Here is a 12,079-nt window from a genome sequence, read left to right as displayed (position 1 = left end):
CACTTACACAATGATCAAAAGGATTCATGTCATGATTTTTTCGACAAGTTTTATGCTGGCTGTCGACTACCTAACGCAACCCTTCACTTTTCTCATCCGGGCTTGGGACCAGCAACGACAGTGTTATTTAACTTCTTTACCTAGCACTTTCCTCATCCGGGTTTAGTTCATTTAACTAACCGAACGAAAAAAAATTTGTTCATGTTCGTCTCTTTTAATTATCGAACGAATCGCACGAACTCATTGACGAACCGAACATGAACTGTTCGCAAACAACGAGTTTTTTTGACAGCCCTACACAAAAGGCTTAATAAAAATAATTAAATTTGCTTTAAGATTCACTAATTGCATTTTCAAAATAAATTTAATCATTTTCTGAAATAAATGTTATTCCAACTTACTTCCTATTTAAGTCTTTCGTATGAATTTATGTGTAAAATATTTAAATTTAATCATTTTTTCACATCTATAAACTAATAGTGACAAAGGTATCAACATATTTTTCATGATGTAGAGAAGTTTGAAAATAGTGTAAATTTATATTTACTTGAATGCCATAATTAAATTTATATTAAATCATGTTTAACAAATCAGCTATCAAGAACTTTAAATAAGACTTAGCATTGGGTCTAAGTACATATGAGTTTGAGGGGTCTCACAACAACTCTTTATGGGCCACATTGATGTATGCTAAATATTGTGCTGAGAAACATCCTATGTCTATCACTCCTAGGAAAAAAAAAAACTATTTTATCTGGAAAGAAATGTTAAAGGTTTCAAAGGAAACTTAAATTTTTTGTGTTGGGATTTGGGTAAGAGGCAGTGCTCTTTTTGGTTTGAGGATTGGATGGGTAATGGGGCTCTTGCTAATCATTATGGATGCCTTCTTGATATTAATATAAAGGTTAATCACTTCTGGTCTCAGGATAATTGGAATAGGGATAAGTTGATGCAATCTGTTAATCTTACTGATGTTAAATTCATGACCTCTATTCCTATATTTAGTAATAAGAAAGATAGTGTGATTGTCAAAAAGAGGTTAGATGATTCGATTACCAAAAGCTTTGCTTCTGCTATTATGATATCTAATGGTTTGAATCTAGATTGGGTTTGGAATCCATGGTTAAAACAGTTTATGTCTTTCTTTATATGACGTGTCTTAAATAACCACATTCCTACTAATGATATTCTAAAAAAGAAAGGTTTAAGACTTACTTCTCGTTGCATCCTTTGTAAGGAAAAAGAGGAATCTATTACTCATATTTTTTGTCATTACTCATATTTTTGGTCACTGTAGTTTTATTACTGAAATTTGGGACATGCTTAATGAGAGACTCCTTAATTTTAGAATGGATTCTTCTTTCCATTCTATTTCTGATTTGTTTAACAGATGGAAGAATATTGGTAAGGTGTTCTTTAATATTGTTCCTTGTGTGGTCTTGTGGTTTATATGGATAGCTCGGAATAATGTCATTTTTAAAGGTGACAAGCCCAATATTTGCAATACATTGGGTCTAATATTTGGTTACTTGTGCAAAAGTTTGACTCATATTAACTTTAAAGGTAAAGGTTTAGATATGTTGTCTGGCTATATTCAGCAGATGGTGTTACACAATCATTCTGTTAAGCAGTTTAATCGAGTTAATTGGTGTAAACCAAATGCTCATTATTTTAGAATAAATACTGATGGATGTTGGAAACCGAATGTTGCTAGTGTGGATGGTGTTTGTCGTGATTTTGTTGGATCCATTGTTTCTTGGTTTGCAGGTGTTACTGTTCCTTGCTCACTATTAACTGCTGAAGCTGATGTGGTAGTCTTTGGACTTATGGTTGTTAAGAGGCTGGGTATATATAATGTCATTATTGAAATGGATTCTCTGATCCTTTTGGAAATGTTGTAGGTTTGCTAAGGAGGCACGTTAGAGTATTTTGATTCAGATGAAGAGAATTAAAGCTTTAACAGCGAGTATGAATGTGATTTGGTCTTATGTTCGAAGAGAATGAAATTCTTTGGCTCATTGGACTGTTAAGTTTGGGTATAATTGTTCGATTGCTAAAGTTTTCTTTACAATTCTTGATGATATGTTAGCTTTTGCTTTTAAGGATTTATCTTAATAGTGTTCCTTATTGGGGTTTGGGTGTCATGAGTTGTATTTTTTTTTTTTTTTATTGATAGGAATCCTTTTTATTTTCTTTGTGTGAGTTATATAGGGTTTAGGTTGGGATCCTATTCTTAATTTTGTAATTTTTTTCTTGTGGTAATAAAATTGAAGCATTTTGTGCTCTTTAAAAAAAATATATAGTGTCTGGGTGTACTTGTGAACTCGTTTTAATTAATCGATGAGTTTTGAATGTTTATTTCATGCTTATTGATTTTCTTGAAGTCTTGAGAGTTAATTAGGGTTTAGGTTGGGATCCTATTCTTAATTTTGTAATTTTTTTCTTGTGGTAATAAAATTGAAGCATTTTGTGCTCTTTAAAAAAAATATATAGTGTCTGGGTGTACTTGTGAACTCGTTTTAATTAATCGATGAGTTTTGAATGTTTATTTCATGCTTACTGATTTTCTCAAAGTCTTGAGAGTTAATTATGCCTATGCCTAATTTGTTTGCCAATTTGTAATAGTTTTAATTTGAATAATGTACATACAAAATGTGTCGGTGTTGTTCGTGAGGAGATCTAAAGATCCATAAAAAAAGAGTATGACGGAGAGGACTAGCCAACATAAGATTATGAGACTCACTTTTCTGATCAAGTGAAGTTGCTTGATCTAAAGCTAGTGAGGCCAAAGTCGACCAATTTGCGAGAAAGACCAAAGATAACCAAAAGATGTAAGAAAAAGCCAATTCAAGGAAGATTATGCTTTTTAGTATCTTCAACCATCCCAGAGGCATCCAACGAACACTCATCAAGGGTCAAAGATGGACTCGAATAATACCAACCAAACTTAGCCAACCGAGCTAATCCTACTAGCAGAGAAGATCTCAGCCTACCGACACATACCAGATTAACCTTAGCCAACTGACACCGAGTTCAACGGACAATAAAATCAAACATGTAAATTGTCAAGAATATCCTCTATAATCCTCTTTAAAGCAATGATAAAAGCATAACATCATGATATTATATCATTTCCTCTATAAATAAGAAGGTCATTACATGATTGATGCAATGTTTTGTTGCTCACCCATCTCTCTCTCTCACACACACTTTCTCACTCACTCACTTTTTCCCTACTATCTATTTCTTAGGTATAATTCACGGACAAATCAGGATTTGATAGATAAAATTTTGATTTATTAAATTGACCTTAGTACTTTTTGAGTAATTTGTTTGGATGTGTGTTTTATCTAATTCACAAACTATCTTCACCACACCATAGAGTACTCTCAATTTTATTTTAAATTTTTTTATCTATTTTGATGATCATCACGGAAATTTTTTTATTGGAGTCATCTTTCTTAAAAAATTAACGCATTTTGTAAAAACTATATTTCTAGAACCATCTGTGTCCGATCAACAAATCATTTCTCTTTATTTACATCATGATATTATATCATTTCCTCTATAAATAAGGAGGTCATTACATGATTGATGCAATGTTTTGTTGTTCACTCATCTCCATCTCTCTCTCTCACACACTTTCTCACTCACTCACTTTTTCCCTACTATCTATTTCTTAGGTATAATTCATAGACAAATCAAGATTTGTTAGATAAAATTTTGATTTATTAAATTGACCTTTGTACTTTTTGAGTAATTTGTTTGGATGTGTGCTTTATCTAATTCACAAACTATCTTCACCACACCATAGAGTACTCTCAATTTTATTTTAAATTTTTTTTTATCTATTTTTGATGATCATCACGGAATTTTTTTTATTGGAGTCGTCTTTCTTAAAAAATTAATGCATTTTGTAAAAACTATATTTCTAGAACCATATGTGTCCGATCAACAAATCATTTCTCTTTATTGTGATCTAGACATGATATTCTATTTAGTGACTATATTTTCATAAAGTAAGTGTCATATATTTCAAGATATTAGAGATTTTTTATATAGTTTTCAACTAAACATACACTAATTACATAATTACTTATATGCCCTTTTATGTATATTTATATAAGAAATAGATCTTATAAATATCTCCCCCACTCATTTTCCTCAATTTATTCATGGCTGTGAGCTTTAAAAAGAGAAAATTTGAGGAAAAAGAGAGTTTTAGAGAGAGAAGTAGGTATATTATGATTATTATTCTATGTATATTAATTTCTCATGCAAATTCTATCATTAGTCATACTAATATTTACAATTTTTTTGTGTAATGTGTGTTAATATTCACTTTTGTAATATTAAAATATGTTAAAATTATTGATATTCATACACTTTTGTATTATATATATATATATATATATATATATATATAACGATTGTTTATCTTTGTTTTATTCAAAAGAAAATAAAATAAAATTCTTTTAAGTTAAAATTTGAAAATTAATTAAATATTATGACTTACGCGATGTTAGAATTAAAATACAATTGATTATTCAACCAAACAATATTGTATAAATTATCTTAGGTTATCGAACTTAAAGATTGTAGACCCCACGACTTTGATCAGGGTCTTTGAACTAAATGATTTTATTTATTTTTTGAGTAATTTCTTGAATGTTGGATGCTACACTCAAGGCAATGCAAAATCAAGATAACATACAAAATTTATTTCAAACATCATATCAACAATATCAACTAACTTTTAATTATAAAAAGAAGAAAGCAATCAAACTAACATTCTCTATGCCCCGATAAGCACCAAAAGGGAAAATAAATTTGAAAGCATAAGGGAGATTTCCAAGTCCTTGTTGAGGGAAACACTATGTTGACTCAAGCAGTGAGCTTCATATATTTATATAAGACTTATAGGATCATTTATGAGGACTAGTTGGCATTGAATCACCCTATCATACGGCAGGGTTGTTTGTCAGCTATCACTAATTTGAGGACATTAATCTCATACATATATTTCTTTCATTTCAAAGAAACAGCTGAAGGTCTACTTACACTAAAAGTTATAAGTCTTAATTGTAATGAGTTTCCATTTGCAATGTTACAAACCTCATTTTTTAATCAACATTTATGTGATTATTACTTTAAGTGTCCACGTTTTTAGCAACCTTGCTTATCAAGGGGGGCTATAAGACCCTTCATCAACCAATTTTATAATTGGGAAGTTATATGCCCAATTCCTAGGCATCACTATCTGTGAAGTTGTAACTCTAATCTCTAACCAAAGTCATGTTGTATAGGTAATCCAATATTCAAACAAACTATGGCCAACTTATCTACAAGGAGGGGTCATAAGACCCTCATTTGAGCCCCTTTTATATTCAAGGTTTGAAGTATTGACCCCTAATCAATATTAATATAATGTTCAATTCAAACTTAATCAAAATGTACGACAATGGGTTTCCTCGCATTTTGGTTAATGTTTAGTACCAACCATCGAGTCTTCATTTACTTAAAATGAAAGATTTAGTTGTACTCCCTTTGAATAATAAAACAACGAGTCCTACATGAAAAAAATCATAATATTATATCAATATCCATAATTCTTAATCTAACCTTGTTTGAATTTTAACTTTGATTTATCTATAGCTAATGCAATATTATCCCCTTTTGCTTTTTAAGTATTGGTATAAAAAAGATTATTATTCAATCATTTAACATCATCTTAAATTTCCTTTTTTGTGTGTGTTTTGAAAATATTTATCCATCAAATCATCACAAGATCCTTTATAGCTCTCCAAGTATCAATGATAATGCTTTACTACATAATTTTAAAGCCAACTATATTTTAATTCTTTTTATTATTTTTTAATATACTTCACTATATTATTGTTATTTATGAACTTTTAAATTAATTTCTTTCCTAAAACAACCATTCATTAATCTCAAAAAATAATATTTTTCATTTGATTAATATATTTAACCAAAATCTTATTATATTTATTTTTAATGTCTCTAATTTAATCAAAATTCATATATCTCTTCTCTTATTTTAGGTAATCTATTTATCTTATTTTATCATTCATTTAAAATAAACATAATTTATAAATCATCAAAATCTATTTGGACATGAGCAAAAATAAAATATGATAATTTCAATTGCCCTTTTTAACACTTCTTTTACCCTGCTAAATGTGAGCCCACATTTGAACACGTGGACTCACGCTAGCAACCATCCAGGACAGGCTTGACACGTATATGCATCTCAGCCTTTTAGTGTCTACCACGTGTCCAACGGTCAATTTTTTGAATTCAAAACTAATATTGAAATAAAAACGGAGGAGATATCGGCCGCACATTTGAACACGTGGACTCACGCTAGCAACCATCGAGAACAGGCTTGACACGTATATGCATCTCAGCCTTTCACTATCTACCACGTGTCCTACGGTCAATTTTTTGAATTCAAAACGAATATTGAAATAAAAACGGAGGAGAGATCGGCCCGCTTTACTCCAACGGTCATATTTTTGAACGGACTATTTCGACGTTTTATTAAGGCACCCTTCTACTCCTCTTCTTCACGAAAAATTCTACCGTTCCTTCTTTACACACTCTCTTTCTTGAAATCTCAAAGAAACCCTAATCTACCTTATCCATGAATTTCCACTCCCTCGCCCGGAGGGATTTGCAGTTCCTCTGCAAGAAGAACCGCATACCTGCCAACTTGACCAACGTCGCCATGGCCAAAGCCCTCGAAGCTCTCAAAACCGTAATTCTCTATCTATCTACCTATCTGTGTGTGTGTTTATCTCTGCCTCTTTCTTTTGAAATCTGATTACAATACATCTTAAATTTGATGAATCGTTCTCCATTTGAAACAGGTTGAGGGGATAGAGGAGATGCAAGAAGCCCTTGGAATCCGATCTTCCAAGGTAAACTCGCCGGAGCTTCCTCACATTGGCAAGAAAATCTTTACACGTGGAGTCACACATGGAGATGAACCTAAGACCCAGCAGCAGCAGGAACCGAGTCCCATGCCCCGATCACACCGCGTGACCGTTAAAACCCTAGAGGTTAAAAAAATGGCATCAAACGAAGAGGAGGTCCAAGAAAACCTTGGATTCCAATCTCTGAATGTAAAGTCGCCGGAGCTTCCTCATACAGCTCGGCGGACCTCTGCGAGCAAAGCCGCCCATCGCGAAAAGCCTAGCCCGCTGCATAGATCCTGTCTGAAATTGTCTATTGCTTTGGAGGAGGAAGGGGAGAAGAAAAAAGTTCCACAGATTTTACCCAAAACTCCGGCAACAAGAAAAGCAGCGAGAGGAGTAGATGCTCAGAGCTCGAGGAGAATGGTTAAGAAGAATGAGGAGGTCCAAGAAAACCTTGGATTCCAATCTCTTAATGTAAAGTCGCCGGAGCTTCCTCATACGGCTCGACGGACCTCTGCGCGCAGAGCCGCCCATCGCGAAAATCCTAGCCCGCTGCATAGATCCTGTCTGAAATTGTCTATTGCTTTGGAGGAGGAAGGGGAGAAGAAAAAAGTTCCACAGATTTTACCCAAAACTCCGGCAAAAAGAAAAGCAGCAAGAGCAGTAGAAGCTCAGAGCTCGAGGAGACTGGTTAAGAAGAATGAGGATGTTGAATGTCATACTAAAACCCCAAAGGAAGTTGAAGCGAAGGGACAGAAAGCCATTGGTGTGGTTGCTCGCCGAAGCACCAGATTGTCTTCAAGAAAGGCATTGGAAGAGTCTGTCACTGCTCAATCTAAGAGTAAAAGCAGCAGCAGGAAGAATTCAGCTGTCAAGATGGAGGCTTTTGCTAAAGAGGATGCAGGGGAAGTGAAGAAAGGTGAGATATTATAATTAGCTTTGAGGCATCTTGCAATTAGATTTGATGTATATCGTTATCTTTTTTATGCAGATCTTGTTAAGTATGGCGAAGTTGAAAATGAGTGCGAGGCCAGATATGAAAATGTGCACGAGATCCAACAGGAGAAGGGAAGGCTGCATCCTTTATCCAACAGGGTGAACACGAAAGCTCTGGAGGCTACAATTGAAGAGAAAGTTACAATTGTAGATTTAATTGAAGAGAAAGCTGGGGAAAAAGAAAAGGAAGAAGATAAGAGAGGTGAGGTTATGTAACTGATCTTTATAAATTTTTGTTTCCTATGCTTTTTGTAGGGATTGTGCTGATTTATTCATTGTTGATGTAGATCTTGCTGAGAAAAGCGATTCGTGTGCTGTTGCACTTGTTGAGGCAAACAAAGAACAGGATAAAAAAGAAGAAAGCCATGGCTATTGTTCTTTAAGTGAAGTAAAAAATGGCGATTCCATTTCTCCACTAGCTGAGGAAGTCAAAGAGAATAATGAAGAAGTGGAAAACCTTTGCTTTTCATCTTCTACTCAAGTTGAGTACTCTAATATTGAAGTCGAAAATGGCGATTCAACTGTTGCACTTGTAGAGGGAGACGAAAAGAATGATGAAAAACTACAAATCCAGATCTCTTCCTTTTCAATTGAAATGAAGGACTCGAATGTCGAGACAGAAAGCGGCGTCTTCAATGTTGTTCATGTTGAGGAAGAAGGAAGAAACGATCAAGAAGAAAGCCATGAACTTTCTTCTCTTTGTGTAGACAACTCAATAGAACATTGCAATGATCAGTCGCCTGAAAATGATCTTGTGGACAATTCCAGTAACATAGTGCCAACAAATGAAGCTGTGGAGGATTCCTGTGCTGTTACTCTTATTGAGACTAACAAAAAAGACAATAAAAAAGAGGAAAGCCATTGCTATTCTTCTTCAAGCGAAGTAAAAAATGACGATTCCATTGCTCCACTAGTTGAGGAAGTCGAAATGAACAATCCAGAAGTGGAAAACCTTTGCTTTTCATCTTCTACTCAAGTTGACTGGATTATTGAAGTCGGAAATGGCAATTCAACTGTTGCACTTGTAGAGGGAGACGAAAAGTACAATCCAGAACTAGAAATCCAGGACTCGAATGTCGAGACAGAAAGTGACGTCTTCAATGTTGTTCATGTTGAGGGAGAAGGAAGAAACGATCAAGAAGAAATCCGTGAACTCTCTTCTTTTCGTATTGTGGACGATTCCAGTAACATAGTTCCAACAAATGAGGCTGTGGAAGATTCTGTCGACAATTCTTCCCAGGCCAAATTGGCAAGTTCTGCACTTTCAGACAACTTGCTTTGCATTAAGGTGACTCCATTTCCGCATGAAGAAGCTAACGAAACATCCAGTGGAATTGACGAGGAAGCAAGAAAGCTTAGACCCCTCTTCACCCAGATGACTCTGAAAGAAGCAAAACTAATTATTTCTGAGAACATTGATTCTATAACTAATCCAGGCGATGATGTCTCCACCACCGAGGCCAGCGGAGAAATCCCTGGAGAAGTTATGGAATCCGGAGGCGTTCTCATCAGCGAAGTTTCTGTTGCAATTGGAGAAACAATCGACGATGACCTCTCAAACGCAGGAGCACTCAGTGCCATTGATTCCGCTGATGCACAAGGTACCTCCTTTGAGTCTCGAATTCCAGTTTCTTCTATTGAACTCTGCGCCGAGATCTCAGCCGCAGATTCTACAATCGAATGGCCAGATAAAAACGCAAATGAATTACCAGTTGTAATTAAGGAATCATTTGAGGATAGCATTACGGACTCCAGTGAACTCACCGCTAACGGCTTTGTTGATGGGCGGCAGAAAGACGAAACTCTGAAAGACAACTTTTTTGAGCTGCCGAGTCCTGTTTCTTCTGCCGAACTCTGCTCTGACTTCTTAACAGTAGATTCTACCATCGAATCACGTAGAGTCGATCATCATAGTGAAAACCTTCAAGAATCTGTTGAAGATGATTACCTCCACAAACTCGCCGATAACGAGTCCTTTAAAATTTCGCAGAAAACAGAGAATTACCAAAGTGGCTCTCTTAAGCTGCTGAATCCTGTTTCCTGTACTGAACCCTGCTTCAAGCTCTCAACAGTAGATTCCGACATTGATTTCAAGGAGTTCTTTGGGAATATATCAAGTGAAATCTCTGGCTCAATTGACGAATCTGTTAAAGCTGGCTTCTCCGACGAAATCACTTACGAAAAATCTGTATATGCGGAAACTTCTCAGGATGCCTCTTCTGAACCGCAGATTCCTGTTCCTTCCCCTGCTGAAATATGCGTTGAGTTCTCATCAAGTGAAATCTCTGGCTCAATTGACGAATCTGTTGTAGCTGGCCTCCAGAAGTACGACGAAATCACTTATGAAAAATCTGTATATGCGGAAATTTCTCAGGATGCCTCTTCTGAACCGCAGATTCCTGTTCCTTCCCCTGCTGAATTATGCGTTGAGTTCTCATCAAGTGAAATCTCTGACTCAATTGACGAATCTGTTGTAGCTGGCCTCCCGAAGTACGACAAAATCACTTATGAAAAATCTGTATATGCGGAAACTTCTCAAGATGCCTCTTCTGAACCGCAGATTCCTGTTCCTTCCCCTGCTGAATTATGCGTTGAGTTCTCATCCACCTCCTTAGAAACCATTTGTTCCCCTCTCAAGCTTTCATGTGAGTCTGAAACCAGGTCTTTGTTAGAACCATCCATATTTCAAACTCAGCCATCTGAACAAGTCCCAATAGCCACGACAGAGATGGCAGAAGAGAAGGAAGAGACCATGATCAAAGCTTCGAAGAAGGAAGTTTTCCTCAAAGGCGAGAACTTGGAGCTTATGAGTTTGAGGAAGCTTAGGGCACTGTACAAGCAAATGGTGAACGGACCTAAGACTGATGTAAAAGAGAAGAACGAAATCCATATCCTTGTGATTTATTCTCATTTTTATCGCAATTTTTGTTTTTATTTGATCTGCTCTCAACGCTTTTTCATTCCGGGCAGGATAAAAAGAGATCTACGATGATCAAACAACAAGATTTAGAGTGCCTGAGCCGCAGCAAACCCGATTCAAACTACAAGCAGAAGTTGAATGATGATATAACGAAGGCATGCAAAATCTTCCCCATTGATTTCTTTTTTTTCTGCAGAATTTTTACTTAAAAATGGTGCAAAAATATTACTTAACAATCTCCTAATTGTGCTTGCAGTCGGAGAAGAAGAGATCTGTGATCAAACAACAACAAGATTTAGAGTGTCTGAGCCGCAGCAAACTCCATTCAAACAACAAGCAGAAGTTGAATGACGAATTCTTAAAGGTATGCAGAATCTTCCTTGATTGTGTTTTGATGAAGATGTATATTACATGGTTCTCTTTTTCTTAAATATATATAACGTTTGTTTTTGTTTTTTGGTGTGCAGTCTGAGAGGAAGAGAAGAGCTCCGCTGAAGAATCTGAATTACAAGATTCAATTTTGATATGTGCGAAACTTTTTATCTTGACTTCAACTAGGATTAGTTTGATATTTCATTAGTTTGTTATTTTACGCTGAATTAGGTGCTGAACTTTTCATTGTTTTTAGACTATTCCTCTTTAATTTATGTGCCTTTGCTCCATGATATGAGAATTTTTTTTTTTGGGGGGTTGTTGCCATGGATGGGGATTGTTGCCATCAATTTAACTTAAAATAATGGAAGAGAGATGTAATTTTAAGGGAGCTTCTCAAATTAATTTTAAAACTTCCAAGGGAGGGAGCAAAAAATGCCTTTTAAATTAATTGTAGGGATAATTGCATACAGATCACCCAAAACATTGATATTTACAAATTAAACACCAAGATAAATTTTGAAAAATGAAAACACCCTGACCCTTGCTAAATATATTTGAAGACTAAAGGAAGTAATGTTTTAGTCTTCATATTCATCTCCACGTCTCTGTGGTCTTCACATATTTGCTTAGTTTCGCTTTATAATTTAGTAATTGCTGCCAACATTTTTTTACGCTCAAATTTATCATGCTATATTTGAAAATCAATATTTTCTTTAGTAAAGATATCAATGTAACAACTTTTTTGTAATGCTTTAAAATTGGATCCAAATATGAGACTTTTTATCATTAGACCGGATCAACCGATTAGGTTGGCCTGGTCAGTTCAAATATAATTTGAGCCATAAATAAA

General features: G+C 35.0%; 2 protein-coding genes across 5 annotated transcripts in view; one reads left to right on the top strand and one right to left on the bottom strand.

The window, feature by feature from the left end:
• The window catches only part of LOC110018769 (B3 domain-containing protein Os07g0563300-like), a gene marked incomplete at its 5' end in the record, with an annotated part of 141,079 nt that overhangs the window by 70,934 nt on the left and 58,066 nt on the right, over positions 1–12,079 (bottom strand).
• On the top strand, positions 6,539–11,386 carry LOC110018768 (probable GPI-anchored adhesin-like protein PGA55). Of its 4 annotated transcripts, none has more exons than XM_020716200.1 (8): positions 6,539–6,778; positions 6,891–7,112; positions 7,380–7,857; positions 7,930–8,136; positions 8,222–10,800; positions 10,905–11,009; positions 11,111–11,218; positions 11,322–11,386. In XM_020716200.1, exons 1-8 carry the CDS (start codon positions 6,665–6,667, stop codon positions 11,376–11,378), a joined length of 3,870 nt encoding a protein of 1,289 aa, XP_020571859.1. In that variant the 5' UTR covers positions 6,539–6,664; the 3' UTR covers positions 11,379–11,386. The 4 variants fall into 4 exon arrangements, with proteins under 4 accessions (XP_020571859.1, XP_020571858.1, XP_020571857.1 ...); XM_020716199.1 differs by having other exon boundaries at positions 6,891–7,338; positions 7,606–7,857; XM_020716198.1 differs by having other exon boundaries at positions 6,891–7,857; positions 8,222–10,143; positions 10,309–10,800.

The sequence above is a fragment of the Phalaenopsis equestris genome, unplaced genomic scaffold (assembly GCF_001263595.1).
Source record: "Phalaenopsis equestris unplaced genomic scaffold, ASM126359v1 Scaffold000036, whole genome shotgun sequence".
Taxonomy (NCBI): Eukaryota; Viridiplantae; Streptophyta; class Magnoliopsida; order Asparagales; family Orchidaceae; genus Phalaenopsis; species Phalaenopsis equestris.
Note: the sequence above shows the minus strand (reverse complement) of the source record. Positions and strands in the feature narration are given on the sequence as shown.

Coding starts and splice junctions, on each gene's coding strand:
- LOC110018768 (XM_020716197.1), top strand. CDS start 6,665: ATGAATTTCCACTCCCTCGCCCGGAGGGATTTGCAGTTCCTCTGCAAG. Junction 8,137..8,221: donor AAAGGAAGAAGATAAGAGAG/GTGAGGTTATGT, acceptor TTGTTGATGTAG/ATCTTGCTGAGAAAAGCGAT. Junction 10,801..10,904: donor TGAACGGACCTAAGACTGAT/GTAAAAGAGAAG, acceptor CATTCCGGGCAG/GATAAAAAGAGATCTACGAT.